We start from the raw sequence: 14,982 nt of genomic DNA, 5'->3' as shown, positions 1-14,982 counted from the left end.
ACGTTTGCACTCCACCCGGATGACTACTCTCCGATCCATATCAAACACCTCTATGCAGCTTCTATCCCATGCCACGGAGGGAGCCGCTAGAGCCAGCGGAGCGGGCCTTGTCATGAGGCGTCTGGCCTGGATCCGGCACTGTGATTTTGCGGAACCCTTCAAGGCATCTTTCGTTAATGCCCCTTTCGATGGTTCTGCCCTCTTTGGCAAAACTGTTCGCGATATCTTGGTCCAGAGCGAGAAGGATGGGAAGACGTCTGCCATCTGAGTCCGCTTCTCTGCTCCCCAGAGGTCCTTCACCAAGTACCAAAAGGGACAGAAGAAGGTGTGGTTCCGGAAGTCGCAACAGTCCCGTCCCACTCCGGACTCCCAGCCCTTCCGTGGCAGAGGAGGGCAGGGTGGACGCCGCCCTAGAGGCAGAGGGGGGCCCGCGCAACTTTGGATCGAGAGAACCCTTCTCGGACCAACCCACCCAACACCCCTGAGGGGTTGCCCGACTGCTCCACTCTGGAGGCAGTCGGGGGGGCATTTCTCGAAGCACCTAGCAGCTTGGGAGTCCATCATGACAGACCGCTGGGTGCTTCGCATTATATCCAGAGGATATCTGATTCCCTTTTCTCTTTACCCACGCAGCCCCAGATACCTCCCCGATGTCCCACCCGATCAGACGGAGGCCGCAGCAACAGAAATCCAACAGTTGCTGGGAAAAAGAGCCATCCAACACATCCCCCCAGACCAGTGCGGGTCGGGGTTTTACTCCAGGTTCTTTTTGGTGCCAAAAAAGATGGGGGACTTAAGACCTATCCTCGACCTCTCCTCCCTGAACTTGTCAGTAACCAAAAAGAAGTTCCGCATGGTCACCCTTCAATCCATTCTCCCCCTTTTGCGGGAGAATGACTGGATGTGCTCTATAGACCTCAAGGATGCGTACTACCACATTCTGATGTACAGGCGATCCAGAAGGTTCCTCCGCTTCCGACTAGGAGCCAGTCATTACCAATTCAGGGTCCTTCCCTTTGGTCTCACCACAGCCCCCAGAGTGTTCACCAAAGTGTTAGCAGTGATTGCGGCCCACCTGAGGCTTCAGGGAATCCAGGTCTACCTGTACCTGGATGACTGGCTCCTGACCGCCCTGACAAGGCATCTACTCTGCGCAGCCAGAAACTACTTTCTTCGTCTAGCTCCCCAGCTGGGGATCACTATCAACATAGAGAAGTCATCTCTTACCCCGACTCAGACTATAGACTTCATAGGGGCAAGATTAGACACAAACCAGCTCCTAGCTTTCTTGACCACAGACCGACTACGAACCCTGAGGCTACTTGTGCGGACCATTCTACATTCTCCAGCTGCTACGGCGGAATTGGTCCTGAAGGCTCTAGGCTCGATGGCGGCAGCAATCAACCTTTTGCCAATGGCTCGTTTGAACATGAGGGTCTTGCAATGGACCCTCCAGGTCCAGTGGTCCTTCCTTCGATTTCCTCTGAGCCATCCCATTCCCCTCAGCAGGGCTTGCAAGAGGGCTCTCTTATGGTGGCTCCAATCTCCGAATCTCCAGGAAGGATGCCCCTTTTCCATGGCCCCTCCCCTAGCCATGGTGACCATGGACGCCTCCCGCCTCGGGTGTGGGGGGGGGCATTGTTCGGGCAGGACAGTCCAAGGCACGTGGGACCCCACGGAGACCTCTCTGCATATCAATGTCCTAGAGATGAGGGCAGTGCTGTTAGCGTTGTAAGCACTTCAGCCCCTTCTTCCTGTAGTAACTATTACGATTCAGTCAGATAATGTCTGTTGTCTGGTACATCAACAAACAGGGGGGAACCAGGTCCTACCCACTCTGTCGAGAGGCTATGAGGGTGTGGGAATGGGCGATCTCCACCAACCGCTTTCTTGTAGCAATGCACATTCTGGGGCGGTCCAACATCCTAGCGGACAGACTGTCGCACCATCCTGTTACCACACGAGTGGTCTCTGAATCCCGAGATAACGAATCAGATTTTCGCCGAATGGGGTCAACCCTGTTGCGTTCTCTTTGCTTCTCCCTCGAACACAAAATGTTACGACTACTTCGCTCTCATTTCCCCCTCCGGGGAACCTCCGAGAGACACTCTGGTGCATGCTTGGCCTCCCGGTCTACTTTATGCTTACCCTCCTCTTCCTCTGATGCTGACGTTTCTGCAGAAAGCCAGCCGGTTGGGGAGCAGGATAATCCTCATTGCCCCATTCTGGCCTCGTCAACCCTGGTTCCCTTACCTTTGGTCTCATCTGGTGAATCCCCCTTGGATTCTGGATCCCCGTCTGGATCTAATATCCCACCCCCTAGATCTCCCTCTCCCGAATCTGGACAATCTCAAGCTCACAGCTTGGCTGCTCCAGTTCCAGTTGTAGCTAGGACTCCCGGTATCTCTTCCCCAGTTAGAACTATTCTAGTAGCAGCGCACAAGCCTTATACTAGAAAGGTCTATAGTAGCAAATGGAAACGTTTCTCCATTTGGGCGGAACGTCGGAATTTGGATCCTTTCACAGCTCCTTTGCCAGCGGTATTAGACTTCCTGTCAGGACTGTTTCATCAGGGGGCTAGCTCCTCCTCAGTCAAGGTTCAACTAGCGGCTATCTCTCATTATCACGTGGGAAATGAACTGGGCCCTTTGATCACCATGAAATTGTGTAAGACCGTCTTGAAGGGCACCTTTCTGCTCAGACCTCCAGTGAAGGATGTAGTCCCTCCTTGGGATTTAACGCTGGTGCTTCAGGCCTTAACAGCTCCCCCCGTTTGAGCCTGCAGCTTCAGTAGATCTTAAATTCTTGTCATGGAAAACGGTCTTCCTTGTCGCTATCACCTCGGCTCGAAGGGTCTCTGAACTACAGGCCCTCTGTGTAAACCCCCCATATTTGACTTTTCACAAGGATAGAGTTTACCTCAGGACCAATCCCTCCTTTCTTCCCAAGATTGCCTCTGAATTGAATATTAACCAGTCCATCAACCTACCAGTCTTCTTCCCTAATTACTAAAACAAAGGGGAATATAAATTACACTCACTGGATGTGCATAGACAACTTCGCTTCTACATCCACAGGACATCTGGTCATAGGCAATCTGACCAGTTGTTCATCTCCTTTGCCAAATTTAACTTGGGTAAATCTGTGTCTAAAGTCACGCTGTCTAGATGGATCTCGCAGTGTATCCTTTTAGCATATGAAAGTTCTGGCAGGCCTGCACCTCAGGGAGTCCATGCCCACTCTACTCGGTCTATGTCTACTTCTGCAGCTTTTAGAGCTAGAGTCTCTTTGGATGATATTTGTTCAGCAGCCACTTGGGCCTCATGTCATACTTTTACCAGTCACTATAAATTGGACATTATTTCCAGAGGGAGAGCATCGTTTCGCTCTGCAGTGCTCCGAAACATCCTTCCATGAAGGCCGCCCAAGGTTCAGGTAGCTGGGGACTCTGTTCCATAGGTTGCTGCACAAATGAAGTTAACTACTTCAGATTAAGAAGTTATGTACTCACCATAACTTTCCATCTGAGTAGGTAAACTTCATTTGTCAGCAACCGTCCCTCCCTCCTGCCCCCTCACTTATGAATGTTTTCATACTCTGGTCCATGGGTGTTACCCACTTATTGGAAAGTATTAGTCTTCGGACAGTATCTGCTTTTGGGTAAACTTGATCTGAGGTCAGTCAGGGTTGGCAGGGGATTATGGGTAGGGGGAGGAGCTTGGAGTTTGGATCTGAAGCTGTTGAAAACTGCCTGCTCGAATCCGATGTTGGATCCGAATCCCATAGGTTGCTGACAAATGAAGTTTACCTACTCAGATGGAACGTTATGGTGAGTACATAACTTCTTATTTGAGCCACCTTCACTTGCAACCACAGGAAAAACACTTTATAGATAAAGGTGCATCAGCATCAATACGACAAAGACTGTTGTTAAAAGTCACCTTCGCTTGTAAAAATTATGCCAAAAACTTCCAAATATTACTGCAACACAAGCGATACATAACACCACACTGTAGCTGTACCAATGCGGTAAAATATCATAGAAAGTCACCTCCACTTGTGGATTTCAACAAAGTATCCAATATCCACTTGACCAAAGATATCAGGAGACAAAGTATAGTCACAGTCAGTGCAGTGTATAAATTCTCTCTAATGCATCCAAAGAGATGTTAAAATATCCACAACGATACCATATCTTAAAACAATTTATTCTGATTAAAAACAAGTAAACGGAAGCTCCTTGTAAGTGCTTTCGGGTTACTGCAAACCCTTCATCAGACAAACAGTTCTCAATTCAAATAGCAGCATTTAAATAGTTCATTTTGGTGCCAAAATCTATCTTAAAGTAACATTGCCCCTAAAATTAAAATAATATTGACAGCACTAACGTATCTCAAAAAATACATTTTAAATATCTAGCAACAAATCAAATCTATACAACTATCTAAAATATTCAAATAATTCATAATGTAAATATAATATTAAAAACTACATTTTATAATCACATTTAACATCCATACAGAAATATAAATATGCTAACCGCTCATTAATTCAATAAAAACATATATAATTAGTATAAATATTAAAACAAAATAAGATATGGTATGATATTTAATGCTTTAATGACCTATTTTTCAAAAATGGCTTTGTCACCCTACCATTTAACCCTTTCCCCTTATCAGACTGCATACGAATAATCCATCTATTTTCCTCCTGTTCAGTAAAATTTCTGATGTTACCTAATCTATTACTCTTAGAAATTATTTCAATAACCATAAATTTAAATCTATGATCTAAACCATTATGTAATATAAAGTGTTTTTGCTGTGGTTGCAAGTGAAGGTGACTCTTAAACAACAGTTATATCGCACTGGTGCAGAAGCACCCTGATATATAATATCGTCTTTGCCGTGGCAGTGCCTGGAAGTATTTACTACGTTATATTTGCTTTTTCTTGCTGGGCGCTCCCAATCTGCTTCTGCTTTTGTTTTATTTATTTATTTATTGCATGCAACTGAACAAGTGGGAAAGCATACATTGCAATGTGGTTTTGATTCTCTGGAGGCCTCTTGCAGGACTTCTGTCATTAGGAGGCATGCTTGGTTAAAGGAACATAATCTGCCTGATCGTGTTAAAGCAAAATTATTAGATGCTCCATTACAGCATGATACTTTATTTGGTGTTAAAGCGGAGGAAGTGTTGAAGAAAATGGAGGACAAAGCGAAATCTATGCAAAACAGTAAAGGATTTCTTACAGGTACAGCCACCCAGATTTAGCAGGAACTGGCCTACAAAGAATTGGTCCTTTCCAGTGTCAGACAGGTCACAAAGAGGCAGGTACAGACGCCCCAGAGGCAGACCCCAGCCCCAGGGCTCATACAGGCCTAAACAGTGGATCGCTTCTACCTCCAAAAGCAGAGAAGACAAATCACAGCCATACAGGAAACGGTCCCAATGACTTTCCTCTGCCAGCACCAAGCACTTATTCTTTGGCAGCCCCCTTGGGGGGGGGAACTAGCACTTTTTTCTCAGAATTAGCACAGGATCACCCAGGACAAATGGGTCTTGAATATAATGTCCCAGGGCTACAGGTTCCACTTTCACACCATGCCAAGGACAAAAGGTATGCCAGACCTGCCACACAATCAATGGGCAGAGGCGCAAAAACAAGTTTCATCCCTCATGGACATGAGGGCCATTCAGCAAGTACCACAGCAAGAGCAGGGACAAGGATTTTACTCAAGACTTTTCTTGGTACCCACAAAGGACAAAGCCTGGAGACCAGTACTGGACCTGTCTATTCTAAATAATTTTCTGGACGTTCCAAAATTCAAATTGTTGACTCTGCAGCAGCTTCTGCCCATGCTGGGCAAGAAGGCTTGGCTTGTAACTTTGGACCTAAAAGAGGCCTATCTGCATGTACCAATCAGACAATCTTGCAGAAGATACCTCATATTCTTAGCTGGCTCAATGCACTACCAATCTCTGCACTGCCCTTTGACTTATCTACTCCGCCCAGGGTCTTCACAAAATGCCTGGCACCAGTAATTGCATTTTGCAGACAGAGGAATTCAAATATATTCTTATTTGGAGACTGCCTTATTCAAGCAGAGACAAGGACATTTTACTAAAACATCTGGCGTTTGTAAAAAGATGATTAATTTGCCTAGGGTGTAAAAAGATGATTAATTTGCCTAGGGTACACAGTAAACAAAAAAAAATCAAAACTAGTACCCTCTCAAGAGGTAATATTCCTGGGTGCAAGCTTAAATACAATTGCCCAGATGGCTTATCTCAAGCCATACAAACAAAGGCAACTGACTTCTTACTTCAAAATGTGGTCTACAAAGACCCAGTTATCTGCAAGAAAAATTCTGCAGGCTTTGGGCTTCATGGCATCCTGCATTCTACTAATTCCATATGCCAGACTGCATATGAAGAAAGTACAATGGTATCTAAAAAGTGTTTGGACTCAACATTGACACAGCCTGGAAACATTAATTACCCTCCTTCCTTGCCTGCAACAGGATTTTCGATGGTGGGCACATGCCTGTCACCACAGCAAGGGACAGCCATTCACCTTGCCTACAGCCAGACAGTCAATAACAACAGATGCATCACATATTATGCCTGGGGAGCCCACACGGCAGGAAGATGTATTCAGGGCACATGGCCCACAAGCCAAAGGCATCTTCATATCAATCAAAAAGAGATGCTAGCTGTTCAGAATGTCCTGACAGCTTTCAAGGATCTACTTCATCCAGGACAACTAATGATAAGGACGGACAATACCACAGTCATGTGGTACATAAACAAGCAGGGAGGCACACATTCCTACCCCCTCTGCAGACAAGCCATGACTTTGTGGGACACAGCATTGACTTATCAAGTACACCTGCAAGCACAATTCCTGCCAGGAAAGATAAATGCTCTGGCGGACGAACTAAGCAGAAACCTCACGGATCTCCACGAGTGGAAACTGGATCCACAAGTCTTCAGCATGATAACAAAGCAATGGGGATGCCCAGACATAGATCTATTTGCCTCCCCCCACAACTGCCAACTACAGAGGTTTTGCACAAGGACTTATCACAAGCAAGCATGGAAAGTGGATGCTCGATCATTCAGCTGGGAAACCCTAACAGTTTATGCCTTTCCTCCTCTACCTCTCCTCCCCAAGGTACTCCTAAAGGTCAGACAAGAGGAGCCAAAAATGATTGATTGCTCCAGACTGGCCCTGCTAGCACTGGTACCCAATCCTAAAGAGCTTGTCTCAAGGCCCAGCCTGGACATTACCTGAAATTCCTCACTTACTGACCCAACAAAGCAATCTGATCCTGCACAGCCAACTCAGGACCCTAAATCTGGCAGCATGGCGGATAATGTAGCCATTCAGAACACACCTCTCTCTAAAGCAGTGATGGATGTTATTTTGGAGGCCAGGAGGCCCAGTACTAGATAATCTTATGCAGAAAAATGGAAGAGATTCTGTGTTTGGAACCAGACACAAGGAATTAACATGGTTGTACCAAATATTCCTCAGATTTTGCAATACCTAACTGAGATGCTGGACAAAGGCCTATCCTTTTCATCACTTAAAATCCATGCCTCTGCCATTTCAGCTCATTACAATACGGAACCACCTCTTTTTTCTCATCCATTGCTAAGGCAGTACCTCAGAGGGGCCAAAAATGTAAGACCCCCCCCCCCCCCAAGGAGAGCACCAATACCTGCATGGGACCTCAACTATGTCCTGGAAAAACTCACACTGCCGCCATTTGAGCCAGCCAGTACAGCTGAGATAAAGTTTTTATCATGGAAAACAGCTCTGCTCCTAGCAATAACCTCTGCAAGACGAGTTTCAGACTTACAGGCACTCATGGCTGTGGAACCTTTTATCATTTTCCATCCAGACAGGGTTTCTCTGAGGACGAACCTGACATTTATGCCTAAGGTAGTGTCCAGTGTGGCCCTTAACCAAACCATTCATTTGCCTACCTTTTATGCAAACCCACATAATAAGGGTGAGAGACTCCTACATTCTTTGGACATACACAGGCAGTTACACTTCTACTTGGACAGAACTAAAGCTTTCAGAAAGACTGAGCAGCTCTTCGTGGCATATGCTGCAGGATCACAACGAAAAGCTATCTCTAAGCAGACTATATTTCAAAATGGATAGGTCACTGAATTCGTTTCTGCTATGCGCAACATGGCAAATCAATGCCTAAGGGCATTAGGCCACATTCAACCAGAGCAGCAGCCACTTCAGCAGCCTTCCTCAGAGGAGTACCAACCAAAGACAGTTTAGAGGCTGCAACCTGGAGTTCAGTGCACACTTTTACCAAGCACTACCACTTACCTCTCTGCTCTAAATCCAGAGCAGGTTTTGCCACTGCAGTTCTGCAGGGCCTCATAGCCACTCCTAATTCTATTTAGGCCCAACCACCCAACCTCAGCTTTGGGATTCAACTCAAGTGTAATGACTGCAACAGTGAAACACGATGAACATAGTACAGTTGTGTACCTACCATAAATGTAGATGTTCGCGTGTATTCACTGTTGCAGTCTAGGTTACCCACCCACCATCCCCCTTTCTTTGCTGGGACTTATCTGTACCTCTCTATTCTATACAACCTATGTGGTGTATTTGCTTGTAGATGAAGGTAATGTTGTATTTTAGTGCATGCTTTTTTATTGGTATAATTTTTAGCCTACCCTTTTGGGGGCACCTGACATCTGGGGCAAAAAAAAACAGAAGAAAATGGCGTCTGCTGCATCTTTTATATACCCTTGGCGCACTGTCATCAGGGAAGAGGTGACAGCAACTAACGCTGGACCAAGACTTTGGAGTTCAGGCCGACTGCGGGTAGCCTGCCTGCAGGATAACCCAAGTGTAATGACTGCAACAGTGAATACAATCGAACATCTACATTTATGGTAGGTACACAACTGTACTTTTTATTTACAATACTTTAGAATTCAAGCCTGCTTAAAATGAGTAAAAGTTTGATTTAATAGGTGTGATTCTGAGCTTGTGAGATGCTTTAAGCAGGTCTTGAGAAGAATAGGTGATCTCTCTTGTCTGAATCTGCCAACAGTTTTACTTTTTTCTTCTGTTTTATAGAATTGACATTTTTTTCACTTATTGTGGTTCTAGGACATGGAATTTAATAGAAGGCAGATCTGCGTTTATAAAGAATATAAAGCAAGGTGAGCCCTTCTACATGAATTTTAAGAAGGTATTTTCATGAGGAATGATTATGTATTTTCACAGGGTTGCGATCACAATGTCTTGACCCACAGATAAGAATTACAGGATGTTGTTGATATGATGAGACGCAGAATACCAAAAGTCCATAATTGCAATAATACTGACTTGTGTGTGCTATACCATGTAAAACCACAAAGTGAAACCTTCCACCATAAAGAAGGTTTACCATAATGCTTTGTGCAGTACCTGTCTCCAAAAATAGTAAACACTATTAACTGTCATCACTGTTAAACTGTCTCTTAAAGACCTTATGCTCATGGTCTCCAGTCAGTCCCATTGAGTAACATCTCACATGTGCTGCTCACTGAAAGATGGTATAGTTTGTGGAAACCTTTTTTATGAGAAATGTATAGTAAATTATTTGAGATACCACTAACAATTTATTTTAAAGCAGTAGCAGCTGGCAATGAATTTGATAGCATGTCAGGCATGAGTGTTATCTTTGTCTGTTACCATGAGCCGTTTGGCCATAGGGATGTAGGGCGAATGAATTCCTGATGTAAGAAGTAGATGTTTGATATTAACATCCTACAGAGGACTAGGATTAATACATGAAATACTTTTTTAATAGCTCTGTAAGTAATGATGTTAAGTTGTCAATCTCGCCTTCATTCTTGCTTGATGGGTTCGGAGCCGATCCCTCGGCTCCGACTCGGCACTTGCTTTAGCTCGAGAACTCCTTTTACCAGCTCGAGGCAGCCCCATATCCCATGATGCAAGGCAGGAAGTACCCAGATCTCGTTTGCCGCTTCGCTTGGGAGGTCTTCTCTTTACCAGCTCCTGGTAAGTAGTTCACATTTGTGATATTTAAGCCCCTTCTTTAGTTAAAACTAATATTTTTGATAGTTTAATTTATTTTTAACCTTTTTCTGACAGAAATCCCTGTCTCTTTTAATTTTTTTTAGTCAGTCAATTTCCCTATCCCATCCCCCCCCTGTTAGGGAGTGTGTGTTGGTGTTTTTTACTAAATACCTCTTGGTATTAGTTTAATTTATTTTGACTGGTGTGTGTGTGTGTTGTGTTTAGGCACCATGTCTAAGGAGAGGGTTTCAGGTTTTAAGAAGTGTGACTCGTGCTGTCAGAAGATGTCTCTGACAGACGGTCACACTTCTTGCCTGTACTGTTTGGGCCCTCTTCACCTGCAGGACTCCTGTGCTATTTGTCACTCCTTCAGCCAGAGAGTCCTGCAGGAGAGCAATAAGTTGATTCTCAGGGGTCTTCTTAAGCCGGAGGGCTCTCCGGCTAAGTCGGCTCCACAAAATCAACCAAAACTGCCAAGGCCCAGGCTTCTGTTTCTAAGCCTGCGGCCTCGGCTCCGACTCGATAGAGTCGAGATCGGCCGGCTGGAGCCGATTCTGATCCACAAAGCTTTCGGCCGATGGCTATCGGTGCCGAATCTGCTGACCACTGTGGTGTCGGCTCCGATCAGCTCCGACACCCACGCACGGCATCGGTGTCGGCTCGGTCGGCTCCGACACCCATGTGGCACAGGCATCGGTGTCGGCCCGATCGGCTCCGACACCGTTACCTGGTAGCTGTATCGGCTCCGGCTGGAGCCGATACATCGAGACGTTCTGCCGGCTCCGAAATCGGTGCCGACAGGATCAGTATCGGCTCCGATGGCCCATTCCAGGAAGAGGTCGAGGTCTCCTTCCTTGGAGCCGATACTTTCGGCTCGGCCGCCTCTTCTATCGAACGGAGCCATCGGAGCCGATCTTCAAGGTCATCCAGGTTGTCAGATCATGACCTAGAGAGAGTGGTCAGTAGATTGCTCAAGTCACAGGTACTGGCCCAAATGCTACACAGTCCGTCTCAGCAGACGACTGTTGGTCCACACCCCGTTACAGTTCCTCCTTCGACTCTACCCCAGAGTTTGGAGTTGGAGTCTTCGGGCATGGTTACTGCTTCGGCTGGAGGACGGATACCTCCTTCTGTCCCTTCAGCCCCTACTCTTATCTCCTCTTCCTTGGAGGGATTCGGTGGTCGGGCTTCCATGGTCTCCTCCGAGGGGTGAGTGGCATCGGACCCTTGTCCGAGCCCGCTCTTCCCCTTGGAGCCTCGGCCTTGGTGAGCTCGGCTCTGACATCTGCCTCGAGACTTCCCTTCGGTGGCCCCTGGAGTTCCTAGCTCTTGGAGCGGGTTCTCTCGGACCTGCCTGGGAGGGAGCATTCGAGGTGATGAAGAGTGTACTGGCCACTGGTATCAGTCAGCAGTCTCTTCCCGTAGCTCCTCCCTCTATTGTACCTGTTGACATCTCTGCCACTTCTCTTGCTATAGGACCCAGAGATCCTCCGCCTCAGGTTTCCCCATTGGGAATTTCCCCCTCTTCCGAGGATTCTCCTGATGTTTCGGGAGATCCTCCTAGGAAGAGGACTTGTAAGAGGAAGCATGTAGACTCCCCTGAGTCTGTCACTCGGATACTGACTTTGATGAGTCAGAGGGATCCCTAGATCCCCTCTGAGGATGTCTCCTTCTCAGACATCCTAGAACTTCTGAAACAGAGGGAAACTGGCCCACCAACAATCCCTCTGAGGATGAGTCAGTATACCTAGAGGCGTTTGGATCTCGGCCCTCCACCTCCTGGGTGTCTCCGCCTTTCGACCCCCTTATGCAGGTTATTGCATGAAAGGCGTGGACAGCTCCTGACTCTGTAGAGCCAGTCCCTAGGAGGCCTTCTAAATTTATCACTGCCCCTAGTGACAAACAATTCCTTACCAAGGGTGTCCCGCTGATGCCATGGTGGTGGCTGCGGCCACCAAAAAGGAACTTGCAGATCCTTCCGTGCCCGTCCATCCTCCTAATAAGGACTCTAGGACCATGGATAGGTACGGCAAGCGGATGTTTTCCTCAGCGACCTTTGCTATGCGTTCGCTGAATTATCTTTGTCACTTCACCAGACTCCAGAGAGATATCCTGAAGGAGCTGGGAGAAGTAGTTCAGGATCCTACAGCTGCAGGGGCTCAAGAAAAGATTGCTTCGCAGCTAGGAACCCTCAATTCCATTGCTAACTCCTCCATGCGGCTAATATCTTATGCTGCGGATGGAGCGAGTAGAGCCGCAGGCACAGGTGTGGCTCTTAGACGCCAAGCCTGGATGCGGCTATGTGATTTTATGGATCCCTTTAAGGCGTCCTTCACAAATTCTCCCTTTGATGGGTCAGCTTTGTTTGGCCCTCAGGTGAAGGAGACCTTGACCAGGTGTGAGCAGGACGGCAAGACTCTTTCTGCTGTTGGAGTCCGTTTTTCCACCCCTTCTAGGCCTTATCCCAAAGGACAGAAGGGTGGGAAGATGTGGTTCCGTAAATCCCAAGGAGTCACGCCGATTCACGTGGTCAGTTTACCCCTAGAGGCAGAGGGGTAACAACAACAGACGCCGCTCTAGAGGCAGAGGGGTCCAAGAACCAGGGCAACAGGGAGTCTCTTCCTGAGAAGCCCTTTCAGCATCCCTGAGGTGTTGCCCGGCTGTCCCTCCTTGGAGGCAGTCGGGGAAGATTATCACTGTACCCAGAAGCCTGGCATTCCCTCACTCAAGACAGATGGGTACAGTCGATCATATCCAAGGGTTACATAATTCCTTTCGAGGAAAGTCCCTTCCCTCAAGTTCCCTTCCAGATGTACCACCGGTCTAAGGGACATTGCAGAGTTAGAAATCGCAAAACTACTGCAAAAAGAGCCATTCAGCCAGTTACAATAGACCATTCAGAGCCGGAATCTACTCAAGGTTCTTTTTGGTCCCCAAAAGACGGGAGACTGGAGACCAATATTGGATCTCAGCAGACTCAACAAGTCTGTCAGGAAGACAAGATTCGAATGGTCACTCTTCAGTCAATTCTGCCCTTCTTACAGAAGGACAACTGGATGTGCTCAATAGATCTTCAGGATGCGTACTATCACATCAAAATTCACAGATGCTCCAGGAGATTTCTCCGCTTTCGGCTGGGGTCCAGTCATTTCCAGTTCAGAGCCCTGCCCTTTGGTCTCACTACAGCCCCCAGAGTGTTCACCAAATGCATGGCAGTGGTCACGGCTCACCTGAGACGCCAAGGATTCCAGGTGTTTCCATATCTCGACGACTGGCTCCTGTCAGCCACCACCAGGCATCAGCTTATACAAGCCAGGGATTACACAATAGACCTTTGTTCTCATTTGGGCATCTCAGTCAACTCCGAAAAGTCATCCTTATCGCCCTGCCAGTCTATTACCTTCATAGGCGCAAACTTAAACACTGTTCGGATGTCAGCTACCCTTACAGAACAAAGAGTTTCAGACATTCAGACTCATGTCAGGATCATTCTGGCCAGCAAAAAGTACAGGCCAGAATGGATCTAAAGTAATTAGGTCTCAAGGCTGGGGCCATCACTCTTCTACCCCTGGCTCGATTCTACATGCGCCTCCTTCAGTGGATGCTGTTCACACAGTGGTCATACCAGCAGCTCCCAATGCGTCACCAGATTCTGGTGACACAAACATGCAAAGAACATCTTGCTTGGTGGATCACATCGTCTCAGGTTCACCAAGGCAGATGCTTTGTACCTCCGTCCCCGATAGCCACTGTCACCACGGATGCCTCCCTGATCGGGTGGGGGGGTCATTATCAGGGCAGGATGGTTCATGGGACGTGGCAACCGCTCGAGTACCATCTGCACATAAATGTCCTGGAGATGAGAGCAGTGCTTTTAACGTTGCAAGCCCTCAACGACTTTCTTCCCGTAGGGACAATTGCAGTCCACACAGACAACATGTCTGTAGTTTGGTATATCAACAAACAGGGCGGAACCAAGTCCTACCCCTTGTGTCGAGAAGCGCTCAGACTATGGCAATGGGCGATCTCCTCTCATCGGTTTCTGGTAGCAACGCATATCCCTGGGAAAACCAACATTATAGCGGACAGATTGAGCAGAGCTATTCTCATGCCTCACGAGTGGTCTCTCAAGCAATCCATAGCGGAAGAGATTTTTCTGGAATGGGGTCGCCCATGTTGCGATCTTTTGCTACTCCCCAAAACAGCAAATGTCCAGACTTCTTCAGCCTCTTCCTCTATCAGGCCATTCCCCCAGAGACGCTCTGACCCAGGATTGGCCCCAGGGACTTCTTTATGCCTTCCCTCCATTTCCTCTGATCCCTCAGGTGATCCAGAAAGCTACCGCTTTGAGAGCCAAATTGATTCTCATTGCCCCTTACTGGCCTCGACAAGTTTGGTTCCGTTCCTCCATCATCACCTTTTGGTGCAGCCGTGGCATCTGGACCCAGTGCCAGATCTACTGATTCACCAATCCGGTCAGCTGCACCGGTCAATCCCTTCTCTCAACCTCACAGCATGGTTGCTCCACTTCCTTCCCTAGCCAGGCTTCCTTTGATCTCTAACCCAGTTAGAGATATCATAGTAACTTCACTAAAATCCTCTACCAGGAGGATTTACACGAGCAAATGGAACGTTTCTCTTATTGGGCTAAGGCCCAAAATATTGATCCTTTTACTGCCCCTGTTCAGGCAGTTCTGGACTTCTTAGCAGAGATTTTTCATGCAGGCTCCTCTTCTTCCACAGTCAGAGTTCAGTTGGCTGCTATTTCTAATTTTCATGTTGGGATAGCAGATCATAATATTATGTCCCATAGGCTCTGCAGGGCCTTCTTGAAAGGAATTTTCCTACTAAAGCCTCCAATCAGGAATCCTCCTCCTCAGTGGGATCTAAATTTAGTGCTGACATCC

The 14,982-nt window shown here is 47.2% G+C and overlaps 1 protein-coding gene across 1 annotated transcript in view; it reads left to right on the top strand.

Moving 5' to 3' along the window:
* Positions 1–14,982, top strand: part of PAK1IP1 (PAK1 interacting protein 1) — a 999,879-nt gene that overhangs the window by 324,305 nt on the left and 660,592 nt on the right. The window contains exon 5 of the mRNA XM_044064976.1: positions 9,161–9,213. Coding sequence (XP_043920911.1) covers positions 9,161–9,213 — 53 coding nt within the window. The remainder of the gene's footprint in view (positions 1–9,160; positions 9,214–14,982) is intronic.

This window comes from Protopterus annectens, chromosome 3.part0, assembly GCF_019279795.1.
Source record: "Protopterus annectens isolate FY-2018-M chromosome 3.part0, PAN1.0, whole genome shotgun sequence".
Lineage (NCBI taxonomy): Eukaryota > Metazoa > Chordata > Ceratodontiformes > Protopteridae > Protopterus > Protopterus annectens.
This window is presented reverse-complemented; position numbering and strand designations above follow the sequence as displayed.